Source organism: Poecilia reticulata, linkage group LG4 (assembly GCF_000633615.1).
Source record: "Poecilia reticulata strain Guanapo linkage group LG4, Guppy_female_1.0+MT, whole genome shotgun sequence".
Taxonomy (NCBI): domain Eukaryota; kingdom Metazoa; phylum Chordata; class Actinopteri; order Cyprinodontiformes; family Poeciliidae; genus Poecilia; species Poecilia reticulata.
This window is the reverse complement of record NC_024334.1, coordinates 9850244-9860587: the sequence shown is the minus strand read 5'-3', so window position 1 is coordinate 9860587 and position 10344 is coordinate 9850244. Positions and strand designations below refer to the sequence as shown.

The 10344-nt window shown below is 39.8% G+C and overlaps 2 protein-coding genes across 8 annotated transcripts; both read right to left on the bottom strand.

Moving 5' to 3' along the window:
- Positions 1–848: 848 nt before the first annotated feature.
- On the bottom strand, positions 849–4065 carry pycr3 (pyrroline-5-carboxylate reductase 3). Of its 5 annotated transcripts, none has more exons than XM_008406693.2 (7): positions 3971–4065; positions 2596–2683; positions 2448–2512; positions 1988–2167; positions 1679–1891; positions 1398–1490; positions 849–1299 (listed from the first exon to the last, which is right to left on the bottom strand). In XM_008406693.2, the coding sequence occupies exons 2-7, from the start codon at positions 2675–2677 to the stop codon at positions 1117–1119; spliced, it is 816 nt and encodes a 271-aa protein (XP_008404915.1). In that variant the 5' UTR covers positions 2678–2683; positions 3971–4065; the 3' UTR covers positions 849–1116. The 5 variants fall into 5 exon arrangements, with proteins under 5 accessions (XP_008404915.1, XP_008404914.1, XP_017159718.1 ...); XM_008406692.1 differs by lacking the exon at positions 3971–4065 and adding an exon at positions 3607–3964; XM_017304229.1 differs by lacking the exon at positions 3971–4065 and adding an exon at positions 3678–3964.
- A 1881-nt stretch (positions 4066–5946) lies between these two features.
- On the bottom strand, positions 5947–9393 carry LOC103463384 (THAP domain-containing protein 6-like). 3 transcript variants are annotated; one of them, XM_008406694.2, is made up of 6 exons: positions 9165–9393; positions 8808–9054; positions 7023–7215; positions 6787–6894; positions 6624–6668; positions 5947–6247 (listed from the first exon to the last, which is right to left on the bottom strand). In XM_008406694.2, the coding sequence occupies exons 2-6, from the start codon at positions 8885–8887 to the stop codon at positions 6023–6025; spliced, it is 651 nt and encodes a 216-aa protein (XP_008404916.1). In that variant the 5' UTR covers positions 8888–9054; positions 9165–9393; the 3' UTR covers positions 5947–6022. The 3 variants fall into 3 exon arrangements, with proteins under 3 accessions (XP_008404916.1, XP_017159715.1, XP_017159716.1); XM_017304226.1 differs by having other exon boundaries at positions 8808–8984; XM_017304227.1 differs by lacking the exon at positions 6624–6668.
- Positions 9394–10344: the final 951 nt, after the last annotated feature.

Here is a 10344-nt window from a genome sequence, read left to right as displayed (position 1 = left end):
AGAAAGACCCCAGGCTGAGATTCAAACTCAGTACCTTCTTGCTACAAGGCAATAGTGCAGCCCAGTTAAAATTGGCAATATATCATTATACTACTCTAACTGTTTTGACCTCTTTTTAAATACTAAAACAGCAATTCCATGCACACACATTCACATCTTCACAAATCGGCAGATTAACAGGAAGATGCAGCATCCTGAATCAAACCGTCCAGTTAGAACTGTAGACTGTATAAGCTGCTGAATCTTTATCTCTGCATACATGTAGGAACAAAGTGGATGATTTCTTGACAGTTTTTCTCATACATAAATTATGCTTTTGTATCATGACTGGGGAAAAAAAAAGAAACGTAATTAAAAACAGATTCCTGTTTGGAGCAATTCAAGATTTCAGGAAAGGGACAGCAAGATTCAAGCTACATTTTTTTTTTATTTCATTTTTTTTACCATCATATTTTCAATTAAATATTACAAATTTTAAACATTCGGTGAACAACATAAATTCTGTATGTAAATAACTGTTTGCAAGGAGCTGGTAAATTTAAAATGGTTCATATTTTTACTTTACATGTGCTCGTCTCATGTAGCAGGCTGGCATGTAGGCCAACATACCATTTTGGCCTACATGCCAGGTTTGCGTTAGTATCAAATTACCTCTGACCGTTTCACTAACCGGGGACCGAGCTATGCGAGTACTGCCAATTCATCCACCAGCTTTCCTCTAACACAACCTTACAAGCGCATAACAATCTAGAAAAACAGTAAGGCAAATATATTTATTCTCTATCACAACATTATTTATTTCTAATTTACGGGAAAGATTATTCTGCATGTTAATGCAGACATTAAACTTGTGATCCAACAGATTTTCTTTTATTTACCATCACACAAAGTAAACATAAGAAGCCTATCCTTTGAAAGACCTAACAGAGGTGTAAGCTGTTTTTTTTATTTAATCAAGACTATGACCTTGTTTTTCATTCTTACAATACTAAGTTATGAAATATAAAAATATAAATAATAAAATTAAAAAAAAACAGCCATCTTATTTTTAAGACTTTCAAGTTCAAGATGTAGTTCTTAAAAAGGTATACTGACACACGGACCCTTTCCTGCTGCCTATTTTCTCCCAAGTTCCCTTGCTCTCTGAGTGGCCGATTCCACCGCACTCATGACGGATGCCCTCACGCCTCCCTGCTCCAGTGTGTGAAGCCCATAGATGGTTGTTCCACCTGGGGTGCAGACCTCAGCCCGAAGCTGAGCTGGATGTTTCCCAGAATCACGTAGCAATTTTCCAGCACCCTGCAGCAAATGACAAACAATCAAACACTAAATTTGGACATGGGTTTCTAGTCAAGAGCATTTTTGGAAAACAAAAGTGCAGATATTGTACGACTCACCAGAACAGTTTGGGATGCGATGCTGTGAGCCAGAGCACTTGGCATGCCCATTTTAACAGCTCCTTCTGCCAGCGCTTCTGCAAAAAGATACACCTAGACAAAAAAAAAAAAAAAACGGCAAAAAACAAACAAACTAGATTACTAAATAATGGCAAAGAAAATTTTACATGATGGAGAAGTGTCTAAGCTGGTAATGTTACTTGTGGGACATTGGCAAAAGCTTGTGTAAAAAAAATGGTATAATTCTTAGTGTGTAGATATAAACACACACTGAGACTCACAAAAGCGACTCCGCTCCCACTCAGCCCTGTGTGGACATCGATCCAGGCTTCAGGCACTTCCTCCACCAAACCACAGCAATGCAACAAGCCGAGAAGTAGAGCGCCATCCTCCCCTTTTGCGTTGGTGCCCAGTGCAAACAAGAGGGCCCCCTCTTGAACCAGACAGGGAAGGTTAGGCATCAGCCTGATGACGATCGAGTTTTCTGGGAGGAGCTTGACATGAAAAAGAAAGAAAGATTCAAGATATTTGATACCCAGACAGATCAAACCTGTATAGGGAAAACCTGTTACAGCGGCTGTGGCCCTCACCTCCTCCAACATAGCTAGCGTCACTCCGGCGGCAACCGACACGATTATCTGCTTCTTTGTGATGTGCTGAGAGACTTCGACGAGAACACGTGGAATCATATGAGGCTTGACGGCGACAAACACCACATCTGACCCACAGACCACCTCAGGGTTGGAGTGTGTCACAGAAATGCCAAGTTCCTGGAAACATTTTACCAGTTCAACAACAGATTTATCAAGCACAACTATCCATACAACTGGCAGATAAAATACTCAGAATCTGAGTTAGGTGTGCTGGAATAACTGATTTAAGCTTTTCTCCGTTCACATCTGCAGGAATTCATTACAGCAGCTGGTTTGCTGATGAAAACATGGAGCAAAACCAAACTAAACTTAGAAACAGTAGCATGTCCTCATTTGTTGCTGCTCATCATCTTGAGTAACCTTACAAATAAATTACAGAAAAATAATAAATAAATACCTGGAATCGTCCTAAATTTGTAGAGGATGGTGCACTAACTTTGATGTTTGCAGGTAGAACATTTCCTGCAATACAAAAAAAAAAAATGACCATGAAGATTTACACTCAAATATTGTTTCAGTATTTCAACAAGTCAGTCTACACTAACCTGACAACATCCCCTTTGCAATGCCAAAAGCCATGTTTCCTGCACCAATAAAGCCGATCCTCTGTTGTGCGTCCGGGCTCATTTTGATCTGAGGAAAATGCAGATAAACCAATATTGCAGCCAGAAAATGTTGTATTATCTCTCCTGTTACAAAAGGTGATGCTTTTTGTAAGGCCCTACACACATACTAGCTAAAGAAGGGAAAGTGGGGCTACCATTTACCCTCAGGCTCACCCAAACTGGGACATAACAAATTGGAAAAACTTTGATTTGAGCTTAAACATTCTGATAATACAGTCAGAATTAGACATGCATGAAAGCAAAACTGCAATCTATCAGGTATCAAAGGTTGAAGGGGTGGTTGTACAATGGTGTCGGGGGAATATTATCTCGGCACAGTTTGCAACTCTTGCCAAATGATTAATGGATTTTGATGCAATCCATTACTTTATGGCTACATTAATTTCTGCATGATTTTTCCAGCAGGATAATGCACCATGTCATAAAGCTCAGATCATCTCAAGCTAGTTTCTTGAACAAGATGTTGTGCAGTCCAGAAACCTACAAAGTCAAAGCCAAATTTGTGACCAACAGCCCACATATCCTGGGATGGCACCCTGCATTGGTGCCAACTCAAATAAGTTGGTTGTAATGCTCTTGAGAGTTTCAGTCACTAATCTAGTTTCTACCTCCTAGTTCTGTTTCTTCGTGCTAGCTAAGTCGGTCTAAGGAAGCTTCAGTCGGCTATGTTGCTAATAACAATGTGCTAACGCGGCTAGTTAGGAGGAGCAAACTCTGCAGACTGATGCTCCAGCGCTGCACTGCTACCCCGATAATAAGCGATTCCGACAAATCCCTGGAATACACTGACAGTAAATCTTTCTGTATCTAAGGACAGCGAGAGAGAATCGGTTTTAATTAGATTAGAAATCATACAAATGTGTTTAGCTCATTTAAATAAAAGAAACATGGCGTATAGCAATGTCAGAAGGCAGAGATTGCTTTATTCACCTGATTTCGGTTTCTTAATCACACTCCGGCGTAGTTCAAGTAAAAACGTTCTTTTCGAACTCTCTAATGACCTGCTTTGGCTACTCCCGCTGAGCATCCACGTGAACCAACCGTTCGTGAATCATTGGAGTGAACGAACTGAAGCAAATCATTTCGAGCTCTCAAATCCCCGAGTAAAGGGAGCAGGGTCCTGTATTACCGCTTGCTGCTTAACAGTCGGATGTTTCAGTCTTAAATGTCGACAAATACTTCCTGTGGAAGCCAACTTTGGTTGAGAGTTTTACTTTGCAAATGTTGCACCATGCAACTGTGTTGTGAACGCATCTAAATTGGCTCCAGATACAACTTTTTCCCTTCGACTCACTCGTCTTGGGATTCATTCAGTGTCTCTTCTTCTTCTGCCGGCTTTTTTTGGTGGTTGGAAACATAGACATGAACAAGTAGACGCCTCATGGAGCGGGTCAGCCCGTTGCTGCGATACGTAACAGCGTCCGCCATATTGAATGTGGATTATGTGAAAGTAATTACAGTGAAGGGACCGAACTTCAGAAAGTGCCGTTCTACAAAGTATTTTTAGCTAATGTTCGTCATCGACCCACTCGCACATAAACCTTAATATACTTAGAAATTAAACAATCACCAAAGACAACATTTATGACTTTTCATAATATTTTAATTGTAATTTTTGAATAAAGAAAATAAATGTCAACCTATGATACAATTGATTCTGATAAATCGTCTTTATATTTACAGTAATGAACATTTATGAACATATGTACACAGAGACATCGTCTGCACCATCGTCAATATATATATATAAACACACAGTTCTTCAGCAAAAAAAAGGAGAAAATTAATCTTACTGTTCAAGACATAACTGGACCAAATTAAGGACCAAAGAAAACATGCATACATGAGGCCTTAAGCTACCCCCTGCCTGTGTCTTGTGAAATTGATCTGAGAGGGAGTATACTGAATTTCTGAAGTTTTGTTTCTGTGTGAAGGTTGTGAACAAATATCTTGCCTGAAATGGGTCTTGCGTTTTCATCTCAGTAAACTCCGATTTTTTTTTTCATTGAAGGCTAAAGCTAACTACAAGTCAGAGTGGGCACAATATTAAAAAAAAATAGAGATTGCAGTAATGCAGTCAGTTATACGACTGCAATCTCTATTTTTTGAAGCTAATAACCTTGGAAAATAACAGTCTTGCACAGCTTTTTCCATGTGTTACCACTCTGCAACTTAAGAGTTTTCAGCTTGGCAATATGGTGCAGTCTAAGTTTGTGAAAGACAGACATGACTTGAAACATCAACATAAAATGTTGGCTGTCAATTCCAAACTGTGTTTCTTGAATGTGCCCCCCCAGAAAAAATATATCCTCAGATCCAATCTCTGCACGAACCAACTGACAGATCAAGGCCACTTTGACAACTTGTTCTGACCTTGCTCAGCTCAGCTGATCTGACCACCCTTACTGTGCCCTCAGAAGGAGTCATCAATCCTCCTTTGTGTATTAATGTGAGCAAGTGATAGCTCTGATCAAATGATTCAGGTGCAGCATCAGTAACCCAACTACCACGTCACACATCACAGGACAGCTTTTTAAGAATTTGGCGAATGAGATCTGAAATTCAATTAGCACAGGCAAATTAGTAAGTCACTGTTGGAGCGATTTGTGCTTTATTTCTTTATCAACTAGGATTTTGATAGTTTATTCTTTGTTTTCTTTATATTTTTTGCATCACTTTCAGAGTTTATTGATAGGTTAATAATTGTTGATTTTATTTATTTTTATTGTTTTTTTTTACTTATTCTTTTTTTATGACTTGAACTTTATTGATTTGCCAACAGAAAAATATACCATAATTCCACACTTAGGACATCATAATTTGGCATCAGCTAAACAATGGTTAGTCTTTGTGGATTCTTGAGGCCAATACAGTTAACAGAAAATACTTGAAGCAATAATAATAATAATAATAATAATAATAGAAAATTACAAAAAAAATATATAAAAAAATGACAAGGAACATAAACATCAACTGAAACTTGACATACATAACATAAAATAACAATGCCCTATACCCTGATACATTTAGATAATTACAGCATTACTGTAAGTTCATCTAGTCTAATTACATCTGAGCTGGAAATGCCATTTAACCCACATATGATGCGTAGCGGGACCACTTCCTGTTGGACTCTTCAACCCTTTTTAACAGTCTATAAGATAATCTCTCTAAGGCAGCAAGTCGCCCCAGGGCTAAACCAATGGGTAAGAGAGGGGATAGATGGACCCTTCCACTCCCTCACCAGCCGCTTCCTCCCCAGCATTACAACTGTCTGTTTTTACTTATTCTTAAATACAACTACAAAACCAATATCTAAAACAGTTAAAAAATCCAGAAAAAAAAATTATTTGTTTATACCCGAGTATAGATCGAGCTGCTCTTTCAAATCTTCATTAATTAGTTTCTTCATCCTGAGATCCTCCAAAAGACCACTCACAGTTTTCTTTGCCCTCTTCTCTCTGTCCTTTGCATTCCTCCTCTCCCTTTCCAGACTCTCCACCCTAGCCAAGGCTTCCCTGAGTCTGGCCCTCAGATCATCACTGGATGAAGGCAGAGCATAGGAGTGATCCTATAACAACAAAGATGTGAATATTGTTAATATATGTGTATGTGTTTGAATGACGCTCCATAATGAAATGCTTCAGCGTTTGTTCATGGCTGTTTCATCATGGTATGGAGTTTTAAGAAGAATATGATGTAGGGGCCCCTCTTCCTGTTAAGAACATCAGCATCACTAATAGCATTTCAAATATATATTTAGTCGGATCTGGGAGAGGGGCTCAAGTTTAAATTTAAAATTAAATAAAATTAACAAACCTCATCATGATGAAAATGACAAATCAAGTTTAATAGCATTCTCATTATCAATAAACAAATAATACAAATTTGGAACTATGGTCTGTGTTGGAATTCAAGCTTTTATTATGGGGAATGTAGACATGCACCTGCTTAATTTCCTGATGCCTGGGGCTGGCTGTGTCCATGCAAGTCTGTATAAAAAATGACAGAGTGGAGATGTTGTGAGCAGGTGGGAGTGAGCAGAGGTTTTCATATACACAGGATAATGCAAACAGCTGCTTAAGACAAAGTTATCATGTATTTACTCACATTTTTGGCCACAGACACTGGCTTAGCCTCTTGAACAACTTGGGAGCAGTCTAGTGACAGAGTCTTCTGTGCCTTCTTTGAGGTCTTAGATGTCCTGGTAAACACATGCTAAAGCCAATGATAAAAGATTTAAAAAAAACATAATTATCTAACATACATTCAAGCATATTCAAAAAGGGAAAATACTTTTTCCAGGATGGTGTGGCACTGAATCTTGGCATTCTAGAAGCACTGACCTTGTGGAGATGAGCTGGGAAACGGAAGACTGAAGGAACAGCTCCAGTTCTGATCCTGACTGTCTGACCTGTCCTGTCAAAATCTTCTGGTCTGAAATGCTCACTGCAGAGCATGGAGGACAAGCTAGCAGAAAACCCTTCTCTTCTGAGAGCTGTTTCCCATCTCTTCCTTAGATCTCTATCTTTTGGAAACCTATATAGTATGACAAACGTTTGATAAGTAAATCACAATAATCAGAGTACCTACTTCGGTCAAATTTAGTAAAAAAAAACAAAAAACTTTCTTTGGTTGTTCTGTACCGAGCCCTCCAGGGGACATGGGGAATTTTTTTTCTTTTGCGTTCCCTCGCAATAATCTACTGATCAGTTCATGCGGCGTAATTGAATACTGTAAGCCTTTTTTACGGTGGCCGCCGTACTTTCTGCTTTAATACAAACTTATAAGGTTTTTCGACTATTGAGTTATTATCGCGGGGTAATCAGTCATCTGATTGTGTCTCTGTTGTGTTTGTGTCTGAATGGTTTAAAGGGCTGCTTTCAGCGCCATTCCATCTGAGCCTTAACAGACATAAACATGAAGTAAATAATTTTTCAATCAGTTTTTTTGCACCAAAGCGTTAATAATAATAAACACGTTTTCACAGTGGCGCAGTTGGTAGAGCTGTTGCCTTGCAGCAAGAAGGTTCTGGGTTCGATTCCCGGCCCCGGTTTTTCTGCATGGAGCTTGCATGTTCTCCCTGTGCATGCGTGGGTTTTCTCCGGGTACTCCGGTTTCCTCCCACAGTCCAAAAACATGACTGTCAGGTTAATTGGCCTCTCTAAACTGTCCCTAGGTGTGTGTGTGTGTGTGCATGGTTGTGTGTCTCTGTGTTGCCCTGCGACAGACTGGCGACCTGTCCAGGTGACCCCGCCTCTCACCCGAAACGTTGGCTGGAGATGGGCACCAGCACCCCTCCCGACCCCACTGAGGGCCTCTGCACTCCTCTTTAGAAAATGGAAGTTTTTTGTCACTGTGCCCCTACGTGTGCGTGCCTGGTTGTTTGTCCTGTGCGTCTCTGTGTTGCCCTGCGACAGACTGGCGACCTGTCCAGGGTGAACCCCGTCTCTCGCCAGGAACATTTACTGGAGATAGGCATCTGTGTGTATGAGGAAGGGGTGGTCAGTCCTCGCAAAGTTTGGAGCCTGATAATCAAAATTAAATAAATCGATAATTGTGACAGAACCAGCACAATTATCCAGCAGAAGGTTTGGAGTTGACTGATACACGGACAGATGAGATTCCCCGAGTTAACCCAGTGCGGCCCTCTACCACCATTAGTTTACTGGCTGTGTTTTATAATAATAAAACATGTTTATTATTATTATTAACGCTTTGGTGCAGAAAACGGATTGAAAACCGATTTATTTACTGCATGTTTATGTCTGTTCAGGCTCAGATGGAACGGCACTGAAAGCAGCCCTTTAAACCATTTAGACACAAACACAACAAAGACACAATTAGATGACTTATTACCCCGCGATAATTACTTAATAGAAAAACCTTATAAGCTTGTATTAAAGCAGAAAGTTCGGTGGCCACGATAAAAAAGGCTCACAGTATCAATTATGCCGCATGAACTGATCAGTAGATTATTGCGAGCGAGCGCAAAAGTTTTGCGAGGGAACGCAAAAGAAAAAGAAATCCTCATGTCCCCTGGAGGACTCCGTAGTTCTGAGACTGATTTCACCGATGGAAAATGACTTTGTAACGGACAAATGCAAGCATAAATACATTTCCATTCTTACCTGTGAAAAGTTATGCCGATGGATCTTGTTTGTGATGAAAAGCGGTTAGTACAATTCCACGCAGAACATGAGTGAGGCATCTTTCTCTGGTGCTCCGATCGCTCTGCTGCCACATAGAAGATGGCGGACGCTGCTACGTACAACTCAGCGCTCCACGAGGCGTCTGCGTATTCATGTCTATGGTTGGCAAACAATCATGTTGTGCATTACCGCCACCAACTGGCTTGGACTGAGTTATTCTTCTTTTCTATTAGAAAGGATCGTAAAACAACATCAAGGTTCATACCGCCGTACACGAATGTGTAGTAGCAACATTTACTCGCATCAATTTCTTTTACGCTTGTTGTGCCTCATTACCTCAGCTTCTCATGTCTTCTGTTTTCCTTAAAGTGGAATAAAACCTTCCTCTTCCTCCCTATCCTTTCCTCTTTTCCAACTTTATATGGAGTTCCACTGCGTTTTGTTCCGAAGTCTGAAGTAATGGGTAGTGGGGCGTGTGTTTTTCTGTTGCTTGCTACTAGTGATGGGCTATCTGAATCCAGGCTTCGAGGCTTGTACCGAGTAAAAAGGGGGCGTGTCCGATGAAGCTCCGCTTCGAGGCTTGTGTAGTCTTGCTGAAAACCACGTGACTGGCAACAAACGAGGCCTGGCATTGCATGGGTCACGTGACTGCCTCATTTTGCGTGTCAGTTTTCAAAATAAAAGCGCGATGAGCCGTGCTGCATCATGGGTTGTTGTCCTTTTGGTCTCGCATCAGAGGAGAATATTTGTCTTCAGTGGCCAAAATAAAATGAACATTGACCAACATATTTGATGTGTATTGATGATGGCACTCATCAAAATGTAATGTCTGTTACTGGTTTTCTCAATTGTAGATTATGTTTTTTTTATGACTTTATATTTTTTGTGATTTCATGAACTGCATTGTTGCTGAAATGTGCTACAGAAGTAAACTTGATTAATTGTCTGAAATGGAGCCAGTAAGAGGAAAATCTCTGACATCTGGGAATTCTTTGATATTATCCTCACAATAAAATTCTTCTTAGATAATAATTAACCCTCCACCTCCCAATTTCTCACCTTCTGCAAAGTTCTACTATTATTTGTAGTTTGATTAGCAAAGATATATCAGTGTTTCACAGAAGAAACTGATTTAATTCTGTTGCAGAACTAAAATTCAACATCTAGCCAAATATAAGGGAACAGAGCCAATTATAAATTCAAGAAAAAGTGAATGCCCCAACAGGAACTGCACTCCCAAGACACTAAAACATCAAATGTCTTTATTGTCAAATCTGACATAAAAGAAAACCCAACACAACCACTGACGTTCAACATAAACCAGGATTAGATTGGCTACAAATCATTTTAATAGTTAAAACATATGACAATTAAATATGGTTTCATTGATTCTCCTGTTACTAAATATGAGTTTGATGAAAATGTAACCCAGGCTTTCCCTCTTTGGGTCTGCCGCTGGTGGAAGACACCCTATGAACTCTGCGTTGTGTTTTATTTGTGAGTGAAGATGGGATGT

What these genes read in the sequence shown, in the direction of transcription:
- pycr3 (XM_017304228.1), bottom strand. Translation starts at nt 3,196, where the DNA reads ATGTGGGCTGTTGGTCACAAATTTGGCTTTGACTTT. An exon ending in TGCAAAGGGGATGTTGTCAG is followed by an intron (nt 2,513 to 2,595) that starts GTTAGTGTAGAC and finishes TTTGTATTGCAG; the next exon opens with GAAATGTTCTACCTGCAAAC. An exon ending in TCGCATCCCAAACTGTTCTG is followed by an intron (nt 1,300 to 1,397) that starts GTGAGTCGTACA and finishes CATTTGCTGCAG; the next exon opens with GGTGCTGGAAAATTGCTACG.
- LOC103463384 (XM_008406694.2), bottom strand. Translation starts at nt 8,887, where the DNA reads ATGCCTCACTCATGTTCTGCGTGGAATTGTACTAACCGCTTTTCATCA. An exon ending in ATCGGCATAACTTTTCACAG is followed by an intron (nt 7,216 to 8,807) that starts GTAAGAATGGAA and finishes CATACTATATAG; the next exon opens with GTTTCCAAAAGATAGAGATC. An exon ending in CAGTGTCTGTGGCCAAAAAT is followed by an intron (nt 6,669 to 6,786) that starts GTGAGTAAATAC and finishes TTTTTTATACAG; the next exon opens with ACTTGCATGGACACAGCCAG.